Source organism: Notamacropus eugenii, chromosome 7, assembly GCF_028372415.1.
Source record: "Notamacropus eugenii isolate mMacEug1 chromosome 7, mMacEug1.pri_v2, whole genome shotgun sequence".
NCBI classification, from domain to species: Eukaryota; Metazoa; Chordata; class Mammalia; order Diprotodontia; family Macropodidae; genus Notamacropus; species Notamacropus eugenii.
In genome coordinates, this window is record NC_092878.1 from 47,597,265 (window position 1) to 47,621,703 (window position 24,439).

Here is a 24,439-nt window from a genome sequence, read left to right on the forward strand (position 1 = left end):
TCCCCGTGTCTGACTTCCCCCAGCAGGAAGGAAGGGCTCGGTCCAGGTGACCCTTGCCTGAGCCCTCAGGACTCCCCAGGCTACTGGGCAGCCCCGCGGGGAGTGGGCAGCTCGTGTGGTGCAAGGCGCCTCCAGCCTGGCCTCACCCCGGGCAAGTTCCCAGGGTAGGAGGGAGGAGAACGAGCAGTGGGAACCAGGCTGTCACCGCCGCCCAGTCCCGAGGGGAAACCCGGTTCCCACACACAGCCCCCTCCCTCGCTTCCAGGCCCTCCCCCATTTCCGACCCCTCTTTGCAGCCGGCCTACTAGTGCCCATGCGCGCAGGAGACTCTTTATAGTCGACCCAGGCGCTCGGGCTTTCTGCACTCGTGCACACCCGGACTGACAGCGAGCAAGCAGGTGGAGAACCACTTCTCTGTCTCTGTCTCTGTCTCTGTCTCTGTCTCTGTCTGTGTCTCTGTCTCTGTCTCTGTCTCTGTCTGTGTCTCTGTCTCTCTCTCTCTCTGTCTCTCTCTCTCTCTGTCTCTGTCTCTGTCTCTCTCTCTCGCTCTCTCTCTCTCTCTCTCTCTCTCTCTCGCTCTGTCTCTCTCTCTCTCTCTCTCTCCCTTTCCCTCTCCCTCTCCCTCTCCCTCTCCCTCTCCCTCTCCCTCTCTTCCCTCTTTTCTTTCTCCCTTGCCTATCCTCTTGCGTGCCTCCATGCACTCTCTCCTACCTGGGGGACATCCCCTCAGCCTTCTCTCCTAGATCCGTTATAACCCCAAAGGCTCCTTCTACAGAAGGAATATGAACCCCTAGCTGGAAGCGAGCAGTCGCCCCCTTTCTTTTCCTTCGGGTGGAGAAATGACCCCATTGTATCCTAAAGGGAGCTGGAATTTCCAAGGGAGTCCCGAACGCGCCCGGCAGCTGGGCAAGGGGTGCGGGCAGGGGGGAGGCCCCAATTCCCTGGAGCTGGGGCAACGTAGACAGAGTGCATGGAGATCAGAGGTTGGGGGGCGGGGGGAAAGAGAGACTGGGATGTATCTGGGTGGGGGCGTTCTAGGAGGGACATCGATTGCCCCTGATGCTAACTGTAGGAAGGGATGATAACGCACAGAAGTCCCTTCTCTCCTTCCAGGTCTGAGCGTTCCTCGAGCCACCATGTCTCCGGCTTGGATCTCTGTTCTCTGCCTCGGTAGGTAATTCGTGGGTTACCACACCCCCTCAGTTCTGTCTCCCAGTGCCCCTCACCCTCTCACCCTGTTTCTCCCTTTCCCCAATATCTTGCCCTGGGTTAGCTTCTAGCCTCTCCTTTGACTCCCGAGAAGGCAGTGGGATGGGGAGGAGGAAGAAAAGGGAAGCCAGAGCCGCTACTGCTGTCTGGACCCTCTTCTCTTCTTTGTACAGGTGGCTACTTCCTCCTGCCGGGACCTGTGAACTGCGAAGGGGCGGGTGAGTTCAACTCTGGCTAGAGAGAATGGGACACTAGGGGTTGGAATGAGGAGTTTACAGAGAACTCTGGGCCTCTCAATGGGAGCTATGCCCAGGAGTTCAACCCACCCCCAGAACCTGACCTTGAACCTCCTTGGGCCAGTCTTTGGGAGGAATAACCAAGTGTATACTTGGCGGGGATGGGGGGCGGGGGAGAGGAAAAACCGGGTGTATTGGGGCTTGTTACCATTTTGTCATTTTAGGGATTTCTACCTCTGTCCTTGTTCTGAAGCTGTAATAAACTGGTTTGTTGTTCATTCATCCTACACCCTAGTTGCTTCTGGAGGATGGTTCTTTTCAGCTCGCACAGGCTTTTTCTCCCAGCCCTACTACTCTAGGGGTAGTTCCCTCACCTCTGATCCTAAGACAGAGAAGGTGTTAAGGAACTGGAGGTGGAAGGTTCTAGTTGGTTGATTATCCCTGAAAAAAGTTGCCATTTGAGATCAGAGGGAGGGGGAGAGACTAAGAAAAGGTAAAGTTGCAGCCTCCAGAGAGAGATGATGGTCTTCAAAAGTCAAATCGGGAGGACTGCCTTCACCTCTGGTCCCCCATTTAAAAGGACTCTGAAACAAGCCTTATTTTGGACAGTAATGATGACTGAGGAGACTGGAATCTCTTTAAAAGGGTCAGTTCTAGAAATGAGGGTGGGTATCCTAATATTTAAGAGGGACATAGAAGGTTGTCAGGAGAGAAGTCATCTTCAAATACTTCAAAAGTTGTCACAAACATTTATTAGATTTCTTGTTTGAACGCAAGTGGTACAGGACAGAAGCAATGGGTAGAAATTTTAAGGAGTTTGGTTTTGCTCTGGTTCAGTATGATGAAAAATTTGTTTTAAAAAAAATAGACTGTTGCCAAGTGAAGTACTGAGTTTCTCATCACTGGAGGTGTTCAAACGAGCTGGATGGAAGCCAGATGATACCTTTGTCATCAGTGTTGTAGATGGGATTCATGTAAGGGAATAGACATGTTCCAGTTCTAGGTGCTTTGATTCTCTAAGTCACAGGATGAGGAAAGTTATCTCCTTTTCCGGGCAGTATCGAAGAATCCACTGACTGCCCAGTAGCACTCAACTCTGCCCCAGATCTGTGTTCCAGGTGAGATTATCCCTTGGGAGAGTGCAGCATTTGAACTTTGGTATAGGCCAGGTGGGCGACAAGCTTTGATTAAGCTTCATTTATTTGTCTGCACCTCTATAGGGAACCTCTTTACATGCAACAGTTTGGGGTTAATTTCTTACTCTAGAAAGTATTTGCGTTTTCCAACCTTGTATATGTGGATTTTTTGTTTGTTTGGAATTTTGTTGTTTCTGGATTTTACAAATGGAGTTCAGTTTTTCAATGTATTATTATTTGGTTTCCGTCAAAGATAAGTATTGTGAAGGGGTAAATGGGCAGCCAGCGAGTGAAGTAGCAGTGAGGTTAAAGATAAGTGGTTGGAGAGAGGAGATTTTGGTCAAACTTTGATCTGCTTATCAAAACATGTAAAAGATGATGATTTCCAGTGTGATTTCAGTGAAATCAGTGAGATAATAGATCTGAGGCTACTGGATTCTTCTTCTATAAGGACATTGGTTTTTTCCAGCTAATAAAGTATCATTTGATATGAATCTCTGCTAAGACAATGGTCTCTTATGCCCTGGCTAAAACTCCCTATGGGAAGACTTTTACTTCTAGTTCTAGATTCAGTAGGTCTTGGCAGATTATCCAAGAATGCTCAAGAATGCAGAGTACTAAATTGAGCATTATTGACCCTAAAAAATATATACATTAGGTACAGAACAGAATTTGAACAGAACTCTCTCTACTGTAAATTTTTCTCATAATCTGTTGTAAAATTTCTCAGCTGCATGCTTGTAAGACAGCACCCGCTACCATTCATTCTTAAATTTAATATTTACATAAGTTTCCAGTTTGCATTTTAGCATGTTTAAAAAGCTGTTGTTCTGATATTTCTGATGTCTTTCTGGATAGAGATATTTTCCCATAGCAAGCATGGAGAATGACTATTTTGGTTCATATTTTTGGTCTAGATTTGTGATTTCATCAGTGTAATAATAACTAGTGTTATATAGCACTTTATAATATGCAAAGTGGTTTATAGATGTCTCATCCTATCCTCACCTGGAAGTTGAGGCACTATTATTACTTCCAATTCAAAGAGGGGGACATTGAGGCAGGCAGAGTTAGTGTCTTGCCTGGGATTGCATTAGCTGTGTGTCTGATGTCACATTTGAATTCAGTACTTCTTTACTCCAGGCCCAACGTTATCTCCACTGTGCCACCTAATTGCTTCTAGAGGCTCAGAGTGCCTTTAGTGGAAACCCCTTCGCCAGTGAGGATCAGTAACTCACCTGTAATTTACACAGATCTTAGGAAGTTGCCTGGGCAACGAGAGGTTAAGAGACTTGTCTATGATTATAAAGTATGTGTCAGTGGGAGGACTTGAATCTAGGTCTTCTAAACTCCAAGGCCAGTCCTCCATCCTTATGCCCTGTTATGCCTCTCTGTTTCATATTAGGGAAGAATATTTTATTTACTATTTTACTTACATAAGCATGTATATATATATATATGTATATATATATATATATGTATATATATATATATATATGTACTGTGTTGTGGGAATAGCTACAGAAATAGCATTCTTAAACCAGAGAACTATCTACCTGATATCTTGCTCAGATTATCTACACATATGTAGACATTTAATCATAGGCTCATTCAAAAACAATTTTACATATGTAATCTCTTTGCAGGTAGCACTTGCAAAATAGGATTTGTAAATTTTTCACTTTTATGAAAGTAAAGACTCTCCATTGTTATGACTAATCCTGCTCTTAAACCAAAGTTTTTAAGTCATCCCGAACTCATCTCTCCAGCATAATCTTTAAACCAGCCCTGAAAAAATACACAAATTAGAATTTTATAATAGAATAGATCCATAATTAAGGACTGGATCCAATTTAGGGAAGATACTTACCTGGCCTTGATAAAAATCTAAACTGTAGTAGATAAGTCAAAATATTCTTTTCAAAACATTTTTATTGATATATTTTTCCATCATCAGCATTTCCTCCTCTTTTCTACATCCCCTTAAAAACAATAATTTATTGATATCTTTTGTTTTTACATCACATATACTCCTTAAAGAATCCCTCTTCCTTCCTTCTTAATACCTTATAGCAAAATTAAAATGAGTTTTTAAAAAATCAGCAAAATTAGTCAACATATTATAAAAGTCTGACATCTATACTCCACACTTCTAATCCTTCATTTCTGACAAAACAAAGCAAATAAAAGGCAACAGAGTGGTATCTTTTCTTTTCTTTGGGACCAAGTTTGGCCAAAGTCAAGATATTTCTGAACTGAGACAGAGAGAGAGAGAGAGAGAGAGAGAGAGAGAGAGAGAGAGAGAGAGAGAAGAAAATAGCTACCACAAAGAAATCATGGGGCTGGTTATCCACTTCTTTTTCTTCAGCTCCTATTGCTATCACATGCTTTACAAGAGGACTTGATATCAGGAAGGAGAAAGCTGATGTCCTTTGCCCAGGGGGGTGTCTTCTCCAGGATTTCTATGTCTTTGGGAACATAGTCTATGCCTCTCTTTCAAGCATCTGTGGAGCTGCTATTCACAGGTAAGCCTAGTGATCATGTCAGAACAGGAGTGACTGTTTTATCCATCTCCCACTTTCACATTATTTTGTCCATTTTGGTTGTAGGAAACAACCAGCTTTTAAAGGTTTCCTGGATACCCTCAAAACCTTATATGGAATAAAATAAAGCTTCAGGGGAAGCTTTAACTCTTTTAAAAAAAAAACAAACAAACGATGTTCCTCAATATCCCCCTGAGAGATTGTTCTTACAAAAAGGCAAAATGGATTCAATTTCCTCTCAGGGTCCCCTCTGTTTTGAGACTTCTTTCATTCTAAAATACGTTGTAGCTCCCCACACTAATAGTAAGCTGAAGAATGGACTCACCCTTTTAATTTATTTTAAATGAAATCCAAAGTCCAGTGGTTCAAGGGCACATCCTAGAAAATCTGGAAAGTTGTGCTGAGATCGTTATTAACTCGGTTAATCTGAGAAATTTTAAAAAAAGTAGTCTCTATCTGTCATTCAAAAAGTTAAGAGGGCACGTTTCCCCAGAGATATTTTGTTACAACTCTAAACAGTTGTTATTATAAAAACAAACAGACACAAGATTGATAGAATCTTTACATGACTTCTTTGCATGAATAGCTGAGATGTATTTCCTTGCCTCGTAATAAGTAGTAACTGGTATTTACATAGAGCTTCACATTTGTTATCTCATGTAAGTATCACAACAGTCTTGTAGAGTAGGTCCTACCTGACTTATTATCCCAATTTTACAAATGAGGAAATTAAAGCCTACAAAAGTGAAGTGACTTCCCTACGGTCACACAACTGGAAAGGGTCAGGGCAAGTCTTTTACCGAGACCTTCCTGAATAAATACTATTCTGTATGCCATGGTGTCTATCAGAATTACAGATAATAAGACCTCTTATTTATAGGGTATATCCTCAAAAAAAGTAGGTAGTACAGGTATTATTATCTCTATTTCACTCATGAAAAACCTTTGGACTGGAGAGGTTGAGTAATTTGCCTATGGCCACATGACTTGTAAGTGTCAAGCTCAGTACTAAAATCCCGGGTTTCTGACTCCAGTCAGATTCTCTTTTCATTCCATCATCTTGCCTTTTTACTTAGATGCAGCAGAGCACTGCAGTCCGGACAACCTACTCCAGTCCCTAGAGCTCCTATAAAGTTTTTGAGAACTATCATTTGGTTCTGGATTAGTCTGAGGACCTGGGCTAAAATTCTGGCTCTTCCACTTCTTATCTATATGGGCAAGTCATTTCACTTCTCTGAGGCTTAGTTTCCTCATCTATAAAATAAGAAGGTTGGAGTAGATCTCTGGGGTTCCTTCTAGCACTAAATCTATGATCCTATGATCTCAGATGTGAGTTTTAATTGCTGTTCAACCCATTATTATTATGTTTCAGGGGTGTAATCACCAGCTCAGGAGGGGCTGTGCGGGTCTATGGTCTTCCTGGCCGGGAAAACTATTCTTCAGTGGCTTCCAATGGCATCCAGTCTCAAACCCTGACCCGATGGTCCTCATCTTTCACAGTGTCCAGTAGGTGCAACTAGCTTCCTTTTCTTTGGAAAAAAAAGTGTCACTAGGCTGCAACATTGCCTACCTTTCTTAAGTTAGCATCCTTAGTTCCGTTGCTGGTCCCAAAGACTGAAGCCATCAATTGATGTCAGTGATTGTGATCTTTGGGATCTGGTGCTCAGTCTGGTGGAATATGTGTGAAAAGAGAAGAGTTTTTTAACTTCTGTATCCCTCTACTTTTTTCCATGTGATGTTAGAGGACCGATCCAGTATTAGTAGAATTATAGACCATCTAGACAGTAACAGTAGACTTGAAAAGTAGTGTGTAAGGGGGGGATTGTTGTTACAGTCCATATGGGGTCAAGTTTGGTTCTTCACAGCTGAAACGTCACAGTTTGTTCCCAGGAGCAATCAGCATTCAGGATTTAACCAGCCCTTCATCCTACTCAGTCTTAGTCCTGAATAATTCTTAATCTCTGATGGTGATGAGATAGGAGAAAAAAATGATCTTTTTATTTTATTAACAGAAAGCAAAAATGAAGGTCTGGAAGCCACAGGACGGGCAGTGTCCACAGCACGTCCACCTGCAGGTAAGAAGTGTGGAATCTCTCATTTCAATTGCCTGGCCCAAAATTTGAAAAGTTGAAATAAGTGTATTCTAATAATTGGGTTGAGTCAACCTTTTAATTGTTTTGTGATGATGTTAAAGAGAAGCCAAATAAATATGCTGAATTTTGCTCTTGCATAAAATGACAGGTATGAGAAGGAACATACAATATTCTCTTGCATATTTCCCATGATTCTTTTTGTCTACCCTGAACTGTGCTAACAACCATTCTCCACCATTCACTACATCACCACTCATTGGTCTTATCCAGTGGAAAAAGTGAAAGTGTGCTGTGAGCTCCTGGTATAGTCAAATAAGTACCATATTTGGAGTCTTAAGACCATGAGTTCTAATCCTGCCTCTGTCATTTGCCACTTGTATGTGCTAAGGCAATCACTCTCTGAGCCTCAGTTTCTTTCTATAAAATGAAAGTATTGGACACAATGGCTTCTAAGATCCCTTTTAGCTCTGAATCTGTGACGGTGAAATCCTTTCAGTCACCAAATCCTCCTAAACTTTTTCTCCTAGGCGAAGAAAAAAGAAGACAAGGAATGCCCTCCTTCAGTTATATTAATTAATCATTGTTGATTAGTTAATTAATGTTGATACACTTATTAACATGCAGATTTCCACCTTCCCGGATGTTAATGTTCATGAAATTTCTTTGCATTTACTATTTGTGTATATATTATATTTCCCAGTAGAATTTTAAATTCTTTAGACCAGGATTGTTTCATTCTTTGTGCCTAGAGCCTAGTACATATTAAGAGCTTCATAAATGCATGGTGATTGATTGATTGATTCCTAAGGTTTTCATGGATTTAAAGCCATAGAAAGGAAGTGCACAAATATGAGAGGGGAAATAACAATGATAAAAAGTAATAACACATAAAATTATGCCTTAAAGTTTACAATGCGTTTTATGAATATTATCTCATCTCTCTGAAATAGATAGTATATGTATTATCTTCTCCATTTTACAGAAGAAGAAACTGAACCTCAGAGAAGTGCAAATGAGATCCTTTTTTTTTGCCTTTCTCCCTCCTGACAAGGTCTCTAACCTCTTTGGCTTCAAAGCCTCCTCATGGGCCTTAGAGAACTAAACATCTGATCTCTGGAAGTCTCTAATGGTCTATAGATTGGAGATATAGCCAGCTAAGTTCTTAAGAGTCTTGGATTCTAGTTTCTTTGGTGGAGAGATTGTTTCCTGACTTCTAGTTTCTTTGGTGGAGATATTACTGCCTCTACCTCTGAAAGTGACCCAAAGAAATAGATCAATCTGTTTAAGAATGATGGTCCTTACTATTTTCTCCTCTCTTGGCTTCAGTTTTCCACTTTGGAACTTCCTTTCCTCCTTTTGGTAATGGCATTGGGTGTTTGCTGTGTTTCAGGTAAACGACAGAAGAAGACATCTGACAAAAAGGCTGGAAACAAAGGTAAGATGACTCAAAACTTTTAACTTCGTCCAGACTTAGTCTGTGTCTTTCTAGGACTTCTGAGTGAAGTTACTTGTTTTGCTTTTTTATAGACTGTAAAGCAGATATTGCTTTTCTGATTGATGGAAGCTTTAATATTGGACAACGCAGATTTAACCTACAAAAGAACTTTGTCGGAAAAGTGGCTCTGATGTTGGGGATTGGAACAGAAGGGCCACATGTGGGACTTGTTCAAGCCAGGTACCTATATTTCAAAATGTCAGGAGACTTGAGTAATAGAGCAAATGACCTCTCAGAATTAGGAGCCATAGATGGAAGGACTGTATCTATGGCAGGTGTATTATGAACAAACCCTATGATGCAATGGTAGGGAAGCCAAGAAAATTCAACAAACATTCATGAAGTTCCTCCTATATATAAGGCACTGTGCTAGCCACTAAGCATACAATGACAAAATAAAGCCCCTGCTTTTGTGGAGTTAACATTCTATGTTAGGGAATTCAATTTGTGTGTGTATTATTTTGAGTTATACACACATAGAAAGAGACAGATATATTCACATATATATCAGAATAATACATACTACATAAATGCATATAAGTAAATACAAAATTGTACATAGTAATTTGAGATAATTTCAAGAGTCAGTGGGTCAATAAGCATTTATTAAGTATCTCTTGTGTGCTAGGCACTGTGCTGAGTACCAAGGATATGTGTGTGTGTGTGTGTGTGTGTGTGTGTGTCTGTGTTGAGAAAAGTTGTGGGGTTTTTTTTCACAATGATGCATGCCATTTGTTTGCTTTCCAGGCTATCAGGCACTTCTTATTTCTGACCATCTTGTTGTCTTATGAGCCCTAGACATTTTATCCTCATACCTCAACAATTCCAGTCCATCTTGATGAGACTCAGATATGAGGATATTTGGTTTCTGGCAAAAAGAAATCTGTATTTAACATTAACCTCATTTAGTTAAATGTCGATGTGGTTTTCAACTATTATCATCATTAAGCCCAATTGTGAAAATGATTTATCCCCTAAAAAAAGGAAAGCCTCTAGTGAAGTTGATTTTTCTTTTTTTTTTTTTATTAATTTTTTTATTTTTTTAATGTTTAACAATCACTGCCATACAATTGCAATTTTATCCCTCCCCACCCACCCCCCGCTACCTCCCTCCCTCCCCACGACTGCATACAATTCTGTATAGATTCTACATATACTTTCCTATTAAGTATATTTTCACTATAGTCATGCTATGTAGTCAGACTAAGATAAATGAAAGAATCCGTATAACAAATCAGAACATGATACACAAACAGATACACATACACAGACATGATCTGCTACATTATGTGAGTGACTTCCATATTTCTCTCTCTGAGTGTGGAAGGCATTTTGCCTTGAGGTCCACCATTGGGATTTTTTTTTTTTTTCAGAAGTTCTTGTGTTATTACAAAAATCTAAGTCTACCAGAAAAAACTCTCACACACTGTGGTTGTTGCTGTGCATAAAGTTCTCCTGGTTCTGCTCCTTTCACTCAGCATCAGGTCATATAAGTCCTTCCAGGCCTCTCTGAAGTCTTCTTGTTCATCATTTCTTATGGCACAATAGTACTCCATTACATTCATATACCATAATTTATTCAGCCATTCCCCAATTGATGGACATCCCCTTGACTTCCAGTTTTTGGCAACTACATAGAGTGCTGCTATAAATATTTTTGTACATGTGGGACCCTTTCCCATTTTTATGATCTCTTGGGGATATAGTCCTAGTAGCGATATTGCTGGGTCAAAGGGTATGCACATTTTTGTAGCCCTTTGGGCATAGTTCCAAATTGCTCTCCAGAATGGTTGGATGCGCTCACAGCTCCACCAACAATGAATTAGTGTTCCAACTCTCCCACATCCTCTCCAGCATTTATCATTTTCTTGTTCTGTCATGTTTGCCAATCTTATAGGTGTGATGTGGTACCTCAGAGTTGTTTTGATTTGCATCTCTCTAACCAATAGTGATTTAGAGCATTTTTTCATATGATTATAGATAGCTTTAATTTCTTCCTCTGAAAATTGCCTGTTCATATCCTTTGACCATTTATCAATTGGGGAATGACTTGTATGATTATACATTTGGGTCAGTTCTCTATATATTCTAGAAATGAGGCCTTTATCCCCGAGCTTAGCTGTGAAAATTTTTTCCCAATTTACTACATCCCTCCGGATTTTGGTTGCATTGGGTTTGGTTGTGCAAAAACTTCTCAGTTTAATGTACTCAAAGTTATCCATTTTGCATTTCATAATGCATTCTATCTCTCCTTTAGTAAAGAATTCTTCCCTTCTCCATAGATCTGATAAATACACTATTCCTTGCTTCTCCAGTTTGTTCATGGTATCAATCTTTATACCTAAATCATGTACCCATTTGGACTTTATTCTTGTGTACGGTGTCAGGTATGGGTCTATGCCTAATTTCCGCCACACTGTTATCCAGTTTTCCCAGCAATTTTTGTCAAACAATGGGTTCTTATCCCAGAAGCTGGGGTCCTTGGGTTTATCAAACAGAAGGTTGCTATATTCCTTGCCTACTGCATCTTGAGTGCCAAGTCTATTCCACTTGTCTACCTCTCTGTTTCTTAGCCAATACCAAGTGGTTTTGATAATTGCTGCTTTATAGTACAGTTTAAGGTCTGGTAGCACTAGGCCACCTTCCCAAGCATTTCTTTTCATTAGTCCCTTTGATATTCTGGACCTTTTGTTTTTCCAAATGAATTTTGATATTATTTTATCCAGCTCTAGAAAGTAATTGTCTGATAGTTTAATTGGTATGGCACTAAATAAGTATATTAATTTGGGTAGAATTGTCATTTTTATTATATTAGCACGGCCTACCCATGAGCAACTAATGTTTTTCCACTTACTTAAATCTGACTTTATTTGTGCAAAAAGTGTCTTGTAATTGTGTTCATATAGTCCCTGGGTTTGTTTTGGCAGGTAGACTCCTAAGTATTTTATACTGTCTACCCTAACTTTAAATGGGATTTCTCTTTCTATCTCTTGCTGTTGAACTTTGTTGCTAATATATAGGAATGCAGAGGATTTGTGTGGGTTTATTTTGTACCCTGCAACTTTGCCAAAGTTGTTTATTAATTCAAGTAATTTTTTACTTGAATCTCTGGGATTCTCTAGGTAAATCATCATATCATCTGCAAAGAGTGATAACTTAGTTTCTTCTTTGGCTATTCTAATTCCTTGAATATCTTTATCTTGTCTAATTGCTACAGCTAACATTTCTAGTACCATATTGAATAATAGTGGTGATAATGGACAACCTTGTTTCACCCCTGATCTTATTGGGAATGCATCTAGCTTATCCCCATTGCATATAATGCTTGCTGAAGGTTTTAGATAGATACTGCTTATTATTTTATGGAAAGTTCCCTTTATTCCTACGTTCTCCAATGTTTTTAGTAGGAATGGATGTTGTATTTTGTCAAAAGCTTTTTCTGCATCTATTGAGATAATCATGTGGTTTTTGTTAGCTTTGTTGTTGATGTGGTCGATAATGCTAATAGTTTTCCTAATATTGAACCAGCCCTGTAGTCCTGGTTGAAGTTGATTTTTCAAAAGTATAGAATGTTACTTATACTTATCTCTACTGAATTTAATTTTATTAGATTCTGCCCGTAATTCTGTCCTATCAAGATCTCTTTTGGATCTGATATCTGTGATTTAATATATTAACTATCTAAACTGACTTTATAGAATTGGCTAATTCAATGAGCATGTCATCTGTGACTTCTCTGAAGTCATTGATTACAAATTGTTGAACTGCATAGATAAAGGTCACAGATCTTCAGTCATTTCCCTGAGACCTCTGAGGGTAACAGTGACCTGTTAATCCCTACTGCTTAGAAACAGTCATTTGAATATATTTAAATCTATCTTACCATAGTGGTAGTCCATGCTCTTCCGTCTTATCCATAATAATACTTGAGAGACTTTGCCAAATTGAAGAGGTATGGCTAGATCAAAGTTTGTCTGAAAAAGATCTAGGGCAGGGATCTGTGAACTTCTTTTAAAATATAGGTATAGATATATAGATATAGATAAGTAGATAGGTAGATAGGTAGGTAGATGGATAGATAGATAGATAGATAGATAGATAGATAGATAGATAGATAGATAGATAGATAGATAGATAGATAGATAACTATTTAGGCATGATAGCACAAACTTTTAATCGCTGCTATGGGGGAAGCTGAGGCTGGTGAATCAGATGAGCTTGGGAATTCTGAGTTTCAGCAGCCTATACTCATTGGATGTCTAAACTATTACTAAGGAGAGGTGACCTGACCCATGTCACACACATGACAGGCCAAAGCTTCCAAAATGATTATTTGTGAGATCTGGCCTATAAGAAACGTTTGTACTTCCAACCAGGCAGAATAGGGAGAATCAGTCTTAAAAAATACAATAAAATATTTTGATAACCATTTCAATATAATTGGCTTCCTTTGTAATTCTCAATGTTTCTTTTGTGGAGTTTAAAAACATTATTCTGAGAAAGGGTCCATGGGCTTTAATGGACTGTCAGAGAGGTTCATGACACACAAAAAAGACTGAGAACCTCTGACTTAGGAGTTTTAGTGAATTGCAGATTCAATTCAATACTAGGAAACCTAACGAACTCTTAAGACTGCATTCAGAAAGGTATGATTTCTAGAGCCAAGGTATAGGTGTACTCTGGTTGGTCAGAATATATCTAGAGTATCATGTTTCCATGGTTTGGAATTCACATTGATGAACCAGATAAGAGAAATGCAACCAGAATGGTGAAGGATCTTGGGTTCATGAAGATTAGGGAGAAGACCAAGGAAGAAGACAATACTTAGAAGGGAGAAGGAGGAGGACATGATAACTATTTTTAAGTAATGGAAGGATTTTTAGGTGGTAGAAAGAATGTAAATATGCTCCTTTGTCCTAATTGGAAGTGATGAGTAGAAGCTGTAAAAAGGCAAATTTAGGAAAAAAATTATCATATCCCAAAGTGTATGGGGCTGCCTTGGGAGGTAGTGGGTTTATTCCCTCTATATAGGAGTCTTCAGATAAATAGAGGGGCAGTATGAGACAGTGGAATAACCAGCTGTGGAGTTATAGAACTTGTGTTCCAAGGGCACCTCCAATGTTTCCTAATCTGGGAGAACCTGGTAAATCACTTGATCTCCTCATGTTTCGGTTTCCTTATCTATAAAAGGAAGAGGTTAGACGGGATAGCATCTGTGGTCTCTTCTGGTTCTAAATCTCTAGTCCAAAAGCTGGTAACTAGTTGGATATGTTGTTTAGATATTGCCTGTATAAGATGGCTTTGGAAATCCCTTCTAACTTTGAGGTTGTGGTTCTATGAAATGCTTCGGTAAAATCTAGGTATACTATATCTAGGTAATTTCTGTGATCAGTAGTAACCCTGTCATAAAAGAGAAATCAAGGTATGATTTGTTCTTGATGAAATGGTGATCACCATTTCTCTTAAATTCTCATGTACTGGATAGACTTCTGTGCCTCAAGTCATAAAGACTTATCTTCCTGAGTTCAAATCTGGCTTCACACACTTACTAGACTGGGGGCAAGTCACTGAAACACTGTTTGCCTCAATTTTCTCACCTACAAAATAAGCTAGAGAAGGAAATGACAAACCATTCCAGTATCTTTGCCAAGAAAACCCGAAATGGGATCACAAAGAGTCAGGCATGACTGAAACAACTGAATGGCAAGAGTCTAAAGCTCTCATTTTACAGATGAGGAAACTGAAGCCCAGAAAGATTGAAGTGACTTGTCCAAGGTCACACAAGTAGTGACAGAGGCAGAATGTGAATCCTGATTCTCTAATGCCAGAGCTGTTACCGTTTTCCCTGTACCATACATTCCACTGCCACAGACTTGAGGAGCCCATCATAACCTTTATGCTACAACGAGATACTAGAGCAGGAATCTGTACTTTTTCAGATCAACAGATATGAAGATAAATAAAAATAAGTATAAAGTTTTTAAACTTCTAGGACTATCAGATTGAAGGCTAGGAAGTTCTGTATGCCAGTGCATAAATTTAAACTGTCTAGGTGTGGACTCTTACGAGTACCAATTTCAGCCTTTGCCATCAAAGCTGAAACACCTCTGAGAACTAGCCCAGTCCCAGAACTCATAAACTTTATAGGTTTGACTAATCTTTTAAATGCATCGCAAATTTAAGACATTAGACCCCTAGATTTGACTCCTCCCTGCATCTCCTCATCTGGTCATTGGTGAATTAGCCAGAGCCTCCGCTCTAAGATGTAATTATCTGTGTCTTCAATTTACCATTCATTCTGTTCAAATTAGATTTTACATTAAAACCTTCCAGCTCATAAACCAGGAGCACAAATCTTCCTCTTCATCCTCCGCAGAGTCCCTGACACCTATTTAATCATGAATTTCAAGTATATATTTTAAAAAAAAATAATGCCTCTGTTACTATGGCAACTACTCAACTGATTGCTTGGATACGGCCCATCTAAAAGTGAGAAAGCTGATGTAGACCACTGTTGCCCATGTTCTGGGGGTGGGGATGCATGAGTATGTCAGCTTCTGTAAGGATGGTTATAATTTTGAGTTTAAAAAGAGCTAAGCTTCAGATCGTAACATTAACTCTTAAGTGTCAGGTGATTAAAATTTTTCCAGCAGTAGCACTAAGAAATTAAATGTTTACTCTTTCAATCATTCATGCCTTAAAAGTGTGTGAAAAATAAACTATACTTCACAGAAATTCAGGTTCTTAAGTAAGTTCTGGTTCTTTCAGTATTGAAATGTTCCATTGATGATGGTCAAGTTCACAATAAAAATTATTATTAAATGGGAAAAAACAAGAAAGGTTTTGAATGCAGTTGTCTTTCAATTATCTTGCAAATGTAATTTAAAATGGCACATAATGAAAAGTGATAGATTTGGGTTTTGCAGATATTTTTAAACTTAGATTTTAACATGGGCACCCCAGAATTAGAAATTCACAGAAAGTCAAATAAAGCAATGGAATCACCCTATAAAGGCATGTGTAACTGTTCTGTCATACTTTCCTGTTCAACTTGCCCTTTGGCCCACAGTCCATGCTGGGAATGGACATCATCTTCCAGTATGATACAAGGACCAGCCTAGAGTAGAGAGCTGGGTTCTCTCAGGGTATTTTGTGTTTCATATTTTCTGTGGAGCAGGGAGGTAATTTTTGTTTGTGGTTATTTGATGTTTTGCAATTGTGTTCAACTCTGTGGCCCTATTTGAGGTTTTCTTGGCAAAGATACTGGAGTGGTTTGTCATTTTCTCCTCCAGGTCACTTTACAGATGAGGAAACTGAGGCAAACAGGGTTAAGTGATTTCCCAAGAGTCAAACAGCTAGTAAGTATCTGAGGCCAGATTTACACTCAGGGATTTAAACTCAGTCTTCCTGACTTCAGGTGCTCTATCCACTGCACCACCTAGCTGCTCCAGGGAGGTAATTATTCCGGATTAAAAGCCCTTTCTCCAGCTGCTGCTGGATTAGAACAAATGTGTGACATTCATCAAATATGTCATGGGCATACTTCAGTAAAAAAAAAAAAAGCTTAATAGGTAATCAATATTATTTGCCCCTTATAAATCATTACTCACTGTTAGCAAGCCACTATTTGCAAGGCTAAGGACTTCTAAGTCTTACAACTAGGAAGTACCTATTTATCTACATATCTAAAAAATGAATGGAAAAGTATAATAGCAATACAATAAATTTGCAGAGGCAGCCCACGATAGTGATGGGTCTGTGCTGGATCTGAAGTCAGGAAGACCTGATTCAAATCTTGTCTCTGGTACTTAACTAGCTGTATGACTGAGAATGTCATTTAAATCTCTAAACTTCAGACAACTCTCTAAGATTTATTTACTAAGTTATAGATAGTTTATTTAGGTAGAGGAAGTTCCCACTTCCAAAATCACAGATTCCCGAGTACTGGTATTTTAGCACAGTTGTGACACTAACAAATAACTTACAGACACACACACACACACACACACACACACACACACACACACACACACACACACACACACACACACACACACACACACACACACACACACACACACACACACACACCCCTGAGAGAATACTTCTAGAAGTAAATTGAAATGCTTGTAACCCTCAGCTAGCAATGCATTATTCCAAATCAATACCTGAATAACATGTAGATTTAAGAATGGAAGATGTCTTCTTAATTTTCTCTAAACTATCCTTTTCCTCTGTTCAAAACTTTGGGCTGTCACTGTATTTACCTATTCCAGCTGGAGTCCTGGGCTCAGTAACCTTAACTGCTTAGTTACTAACATTCCCATCTTTAGTAATAAACACCAAGGATTCTGTTTCTTGCATCCATGATTCCGTGTTGTTAGGAGAGAAATATAAACAGTTACATTAGAGGAGGAAGGTGGTGTAGTGGATAGAGTTTTGAACCTGGAGGCAGGAAGATGAGTTTGAATTCTACTTCAGCATACTTACTAGCTACGTGACTTTCTTCTGTCTCAGCCCATTTCCTTATCTGTAAAATGGGAATAATGATAGCACCTAACTCAAAGGGTTGTTGGGAGGATAAAAAGAAATAAATATAAAAGAGCTTTACAAACCTAAAGTTGCTATATAAATGCTATTAGTTATTTTAAAAAATTCAGAATGTATTTTTATTCATTCTGTTGGGAATAACTTTTGTCTTGTTTTCCTCTTAGTGAACATCCCAAAATTGAATTTTTTCTGAAAAACTTTACTTCAGCCAAAGATGTTTTGTTTGCCATAAAGGAAGTGGGTTTCAGAGGGGGCAATTCCAATACAGGTAAGTATACCTGGGGTTGGAGGACCTAGGGACAGTTGATTAACAATGGAAAATCATCTCGCAATTTGTGACACTGTCACAAAATATTTTTTGGATTAAAAAAAATCTTACAACTTTGGGGACTTTTTTTCCTTTAGAATGCTCACAGTCATTTGAGTAACTAGGCTACATGGCACATATAGGTATCCCTAGTGTACAGAAGAAAGCAAAGGAACCAAGTTTAATAACCAGTATATCAATAATTCTGTAATTATTGATGGCAGTCATTTTTATTAAATTGGCATGGCACAGCCATGATCACTGAATATTTATTTATCCTGTTATTTATCTTCCTTCAAATCTGAAAGAGTATGTAATTATATCTGTACAGGTCAATCAACAAATCAATAAACATTTATTAAGTACCTAATATGTGCAAGGCACCATGCTAAGTTCTGGGGATGCAAAAAGCAGGACAGTCTTTGCCCTTAAGTTTACATCCTCTAATGGGGATGACCATATGAAAACAAATACGTACAAAGTAAGATATGTACAGAATACACAGGAACTAATTAAAGGAGGAAAGCACTAGAATTAAGAAGGGTTGGGACTTGCCCCAAAAGACCAGAGCCAGAGTTTGGGTTGTTAACTGTTGTTAAAGACTTTCAGTTCTATTGAGCACTTCAGGTAACTAGTAAGTTGCTAATTGGGACAAAAGATTTTCCATGGTATAGGACCTACTTATGTCTTCCTGACTTCTAATTTGTTACTATGAAAATTACTCTGAAATAAGTAAGGTTTATGGGAAGTGGTATGGGAATAATGTAGATCTTAAAGACAATCAGAATACATAAGCATCATCCAGGCAAGGTTCGTGTCTAGAAAGTGTCTAGAACATATACAGTCGGCACGTAATAAATTTTTTTGAATTAAATTGACTGGGGGCCAGAGTTTTGGAAATAATTTGGAAAAATTTCTTCCATCAGTCAGTTCTTTATAGGTAATTGGAAAATCAGTTCCTGCAAGTGGTGAAGGCTACTTCAGTAATCCTCTTCTCTTTGAATCCTAGGGAAAGCCTTAAAGCACACAGCCCAAAAATTTTTCTCAGCAGACAGTGGAGTGAGAAAAGGCATTCCAAAGGTGGTGGTGGTCTTCATTGATGGCTGGCCCTCTGATGACATAGAGGAAGCTGGCATTGTGGCCAGAGAATTTGGTGTTAATGTATTCATTGTCTCCGTAGCCAAACCCATACCTGAAGAACTGGGGATGGTTCAGGATGTTGGCTTTGTTGACAAGGTAACGTGGTTGGGAGAGAGGGCTGGGGTGTCCTATCAGTTTAGGTTGGGGTAGTGATTTTGTGCTGGAGCTTCATACGCTGCTCTAGGGAAATAGGGTTTTCTTCTTATTCAATTGAACTTTGTTAGCAGGAGTCCAAGTTTATGGTGTTTTTTCCATAACTGAATCATCTTTTCTTTTTTGTGAGAACAAGAAAGCAATATTAAAGTTTCTCTGAGGGTTCCTCTCGTGTTTTATTCTGCTTGTCAGGCCGTCTGTCGGAGTAATGGTTTCTTCTCTTACCACATTCCAAGCTGGTTTGGCACCACCAAATATGTGAAGCCCCTGGTCCAGAAACTCTGTGCGCATGAGCAGATGATATGTAGCAAGACCTGCTACAACTCCGTTAACATCGCTTTCCTGATTGATGGCTCCAGTAGCGTAGGAGATAGTAACTTCCGCCTTATGCTTGAATTTGTCTCCAATATAGCCAAGACCTTTGAGATCTCTGACATTGGTGCCAAGATTGCTGCAGTACAGTTCACCTATGATCAGCGTACAGAGTTCAGTTTCACTGACTATACCACCAAGGAGAATGTCCTGGCTGTCATTCGGAACATCCGCTACATGAGTGGTGGGACAGCCACTGGGGATGCCATTTCTTTCACTGTGAGAAATGTATTTGGCCCCATGAGGGATGGACCCAATAAAAACTTCCTTGTAATTGTAACTGATGGGCAATCCTATGATGATGTCCAAGCTCCTGCTGCTGCTGCTCATAAAGCAGGTAACATTTTTGCCTCTACACGGGTAAGATTTGGGAGAAAACTGAGGAAATGTTACTAGCAAGGTTATTTTATTATGTAATCAGTCATTTTAGTGTAGAAATTATTCATATGTTTTTATATTCTTTAAGGAAGAAAACAATTGTCATCAGAACTTGATTTTTTTGTTAGAGAAGCAGCTTGATGTAGTGGATAGTACTGATCTTAGGAAGACCTGGGTTCAGATCCTGCCTCTGACACACACTAGTTGTGTGACTTTGGGCCAGTCACTTTTCTCTTTAAGCCTGTTTTTTCATGTTAAAAAAAAGGGGAAGGGGTGGAGGGGAGAAGTTCCACCAGATGTCTTTTAAGGTCTCTTGCAGTGCTACATCTATGATCCTATGATATCTCTACTGGTCAAACTCTGTCTCCAAAAGCAATACAAAAGAGAATAGGATAGTTGTCTTCTTTGGCATTAACTTTGATACCTATGGATTTATCTAGATCCTATTTGAATCATTTTTTTCCAATCTATACAAACTCCTCTATCTCTACAATGTTCCCACAGCGAGATTCCTGTCATTTTAATATCCTTGGATTTAGTGGACACATGGATTTACTTTGTTCATTAGTTCTCCTCAGTCATCTCTTAAGACAAATAACCTTATTTTTAGGCCCTTTTAATAGATATCATCTCCCATTGTTTTATCATTTTACTTGCCCTTCTCCAGCTAGGGCTTTTCTAGTATATATTTTCCTTGAGGTAAACAAATATTTGCATTTTGAACCCAGAAGCATTAGGACTTTTATGTAAGGATGGAATGTCTTCAGTTTTGCTTCCAAAACGTCCATCTTCTTGGTGGTACATCAGGTAGGTTTAATCAGGAAATACTCTTAAGGGACTTTTTAGCTCCCTTCCTAGAATAGAACTGTTAGATACAAACTATTATGAATTATTAAGAAATCTTACATCATTTTTCCTTATAAGTGCATTACTTTGTAGTTGCTCATAGTAATCCATCTGCCACGTTTCTGAATACTCAAAGTTTCCTACATTTTATCTCCATCGAGGCTTTGTTGGAATACTCTTGTTTTAGTTTCCTTTGCATTTTGGTAAAATAGTATGATTCAAAAAATACTTGAAACTGAGTGAGGTTCTAGGTCTAGTAACTCAGCACCTACTTTAGCAATGTTTCAGTCTAACAGTAGTTCCAAATAGCGTGAACATCAAGAGAAGTAAGTAGAGTTGAGAATATGCAATTCTATCAGAAACTGTTTCAAGTAGCACTTGTCATATTACTGGTGCTTGCTCTTGCTACAATTACTAATTGTTAATCTTGGAGAACCATAGTGACGATCTGCTGAAGTTGAAGTCAAAGGGGGTAAATGACTAGGACCCATTCTAATACTTCCCATACAAAAGTCTTTTGGGGAAATCTAACATCCACATCATGTAGAAGGGCACTAGCACGCTAAGAATCTGAAAGACTTTTACAAAGGCTATTTACATGTTTGGGAACTAGACAAATACAACTACTGCATAGGAAATACGTGGTGAGTGGTTCTAGTCAGACCCAAGAAAAATTCTCATTTCTAACAGGACTTACTTGGGGCTAAGAAAGCTTTCTGAGACTAACAGACTCTTAATTATTTTTTGACCAGTAGCTAAGGGCTTAGTTGGGTACCATTTTATTCCATTTTTCCTTCTTGCTTAAAGTTTTCCATTTAACTTTTCTGCATGTTAAGGGAAGGTGAGGATTCTTCCTTTCACAGGGGGTGGGAGGATAAGAGAATGATGGGAGTATACTAGTCTCCTCATAGGAAGAAGCATGACATCATCAGCAGAGCTGGTAAAGAAGTCTGCAGACCTGCAGAAAGTTGTCCTAATGCTTTTGGGTTTTGGGGAGAGCTCATTATAAGCATTCGTTAACATGGTTACAGAAAACGTATTTCAGTGTTGCGAGCTTGATCTGTGATCCAGCAATCTAACCTCACACTCATCTAATCTCAGTACCCCCAATTAACTTGACTGTTCATGAGACAGGAAGCTTGGGCTCACAGTTTGGTCCCTTAATCTATCCTATGCAACTGTGTATGAATGTAAAATGTGAAACCAAGTTTTATACTTAAAGGTAAATTGACTGTGTATGTCAGCTAGTTTTATTTAATTCATTTTGAAATACTTCCCTTGTAGGTATCACCGTCTACTCTATTGGTGTGGCTTGGGCACCTTTGGACGACCTGAAAGATATGGCCTCTGAACCAAAGGAGACTCACACCTTCTTCACAAGAGAGTTCTCAGGATTAGAACAGATAGCTACTGATATAGTTAGAGGTATTTGCAGAGATTTCTTGGAATCACAACAATAAAGGTGACATTTTCACAGCAGAAAGAAATGCTATAAAGGTCTCTATTGCTTAGGCTGATGTTTCTAATACATAAAGTATTTGGATTAATACAATAACATTATTCTAAAGATGTTAGTACCTCTCAAACAATCTCCAACAACTTAATCGAACGTAGACACTATACGTTTTACATTCATGGCTTTATGATAGGCATAAGATTCAAGACGGTATTTGGAAGCACCACATTTCTTATCTACAAAAATACTCACAATTTTGGTTAGGGAAAGTTAGTTACCCTTTAATGTCAATTGACATCTTTGTAAGCTCAACAGAAATTATCACAAATAAAAAGTAACTGCAAATTGGTCTGAAAGCAGAGATACCTCCTCCAAAAAGAAGAAAAACTGTCAAATGTGAGAAATAAAAAAGACACATTGGAACCTGTCTAATTATAGAAGTGGCTCTTAAGTTTCTCAAAGCTTGCCAAAATGGCTGATGTCATGGTCATAACAGACAAAACAGTATTTTGATCCAAGTATGTTCTGTTCATTTGGAGATGTTTCTTTAACATTATGCACTCAAGAAGGATCTCTTGGTATTTTATTCATTTCGTATGTGTTCATTAGCTGTAAAAGGACTTACGAGATAGAAAGGAATCATTTATCAAGCTTTAAGTAGTGTATTTTTATAATAACTTATGACTAGCAATTTATTACGCTGAACGTGGGGGGAGTGCCTTGTCTTTTGCTATTTATATCCTTAATTTTTGTACAAGTTTAAATGAAATTGGCTAGTACTATAAGAATCTCTAATGTACAAAAAAAGACAAGATTTAAACTCATGTTGTAAACATTTTTCATGAAGATAACTCAAAGGAAAAATACATACATACTGCAAATAACTTAGAATGAAAATACAGGGATGAAACATTACTGTTTGGATGTTTGAGCAATAAAAAAAATCTTTTAATATCTGTGCTATCCCAAGTTGCCTAACACTCCACTCTTACTTATAGAATCTGATTATTTCAATGATTGGAGAGGGAAGTGGGAGAGGAGAGGGAGGAAAAGGGTCACTTATTGAGATAAACTGGGGAAAAGGTCATTACTGAAACATGCCTTAGTTATTTTTAAGCACAAACAATAACAAAGTGAATGGGTGACCCCAGAGACCCTGTTTCATAGTGAGAAAAGACTTTATTAATAATTAGCATTATTAATTATTTTCACATAAATGGATGTTCATAAAACTGCCTCTCTTACTAAGGTTAAATAGGAACAAACCAACTAAGAGAGGCAAATCAAATAAACCATCAGTTTAAAATCATTTGCCTGCCAACCAACCCAGTATAACTCTAAAGCAACAGGTTCTTCCCCTCACCCTTCAACTCCCCCACACCTTGGTGTAAATTCTTATTAAAGCCACTCTAAAACTGGAGAACTTTAACTGAAATAAAAAGGGCTTTCAATAGCATCTAACTAGTTTTGACCAAAACAAAACCGAACAAGAAGTTCTGCCAATCAATTTCTTGTAGAAATAATTACATTCTTGGTAACGGACAGGAAGACAAAGCCTATTCACACCTTTTAAAAAACAACTTGGTCAAACAGTTTGGAGCTTAATTTAGACAAATGTGAGCGTTCCACATACTGGGAGGGAGAATTTTTTGAACTGTATCAAACATAACCTCTTCTTTTCTTTGGTTTTTGACCTGTGATTTCATCCAGTTAAATTATACAAATACAGACCAACTCACCTGAAAATTATCTAAGTTGCCTTGCCCTGAAGTCCTAAGTTAAATGACTTGCACAAAGTCTCGCAGTAACCAGTGTATATCAGACTTGAGCCCAAGGCTAACCTTATAAATCAGGGGTTCTTAATCTGGAGTCCACAGACAAGATTTCTCAGGGCTTGTGAAATTGGATAGGAAAAAAATTACATCTTTACTCTCACTAACTTTGCCATTGTTGCAAGTATCTTGAAATGTAATCTATGCTCATCACTACCAGATGTATTTAATAGAAACTGGTGCATGAATTGTATGTGATCAGTCTCCCCAACTATAGAGCTTCAACAAAATAGGCTTTCTTTGTAATTATATTTTACATTATGCATTTAAAACCATTATTCTGAGGTGTCAAAGGCATCACACCGGACTGCCATGTGTATGACAAAAAAAGAATGCTTCAGATTACTATTCTAGACACACGATACTCCCAAGCTGCCTCTCTCCCAAACTGCTCGGCAATGTTTTTTGTAAATGCACATTTCCATACATGACTTTTTAAAATTATGATTACGTTATCTTGAGTGAAATATGATTTGCGTATCATTTCGTGTATCTTAGGTTTATTTCCTTAAAGAAAAAAAAAGGGTAGTTATTTCCATCAATGAGTTGAATGAATCATGACGCTACAATTGACACCACTTCTAAGAACACATCAAAATGTTTAGGGGACACAAGCAGCAGTCCTTGGCTGCCCATACCCTACTCTTAAGGGCAAAAAGGCCCTGGGGAGAAGTATCAGACAGTTATGGCAAA

At 38.6% G+C, this 24,439-nt stretch overlaps 1 protein-coding gene across 1 annotated transcript; it reads left to right on the plus strand.

Annotated features, from left to right (window-relative positions):
• The first annotated feature begins 298 nt into the window (after positions 1-298).
• COCH (cochlin) lies at positions 299-22,868 on the plus strand. Its single transcript, XM_072622516.1, has 12 exons — positions 299-398; positions 1,114-1,170; positions 1,383-1,427; positions 4,950-5,106; positions 6,497-6,630; positions 7,137-7,199; positions 8,608-8,652; positions 8,745-8,892; positions 17,427-17,530; positions 18,579-18,805; positions 19,055-19,571; positions 21,743-22,868. Exons 2-12 carry the CDS (start codon positions 1,137-1,139, stop codon positions 21,916-21,918), a joined length of 1,650 nt encoding a protein of 549 aa, XP_072478617.1. The 5' UTR covers positions 299-398; positions 1,114-1,136; the 3' UTR covers positions 21,919-22,868.
• Positions 22,869-24,439: the final 1,571 nt, after the last annotated feature.

Bases quoted from the DNA above. Each gene is read 5' to 3' on its own strand.
- COCH (XM_072622516.1), top strand. From the start codon at position 1,137: ATGTCTCCGGCTTGGATCTCTGTTCTCTGCCTCG. The intron at 1,428-4,949 runs GTGAGTTCAACT...CTTTTTCTTCAG, and splicing joins TGTGAACTGCGAAGGGGCGG to CTCCTATTGCTATCACATGC. The intron at 8,653-8,744 runs GTAAGATGACTC...GCTTTTTTATAG, and splicing joins CAAAAAGGCTGGAAACAAAG to ACTGTAAAGCAGATATTGCT.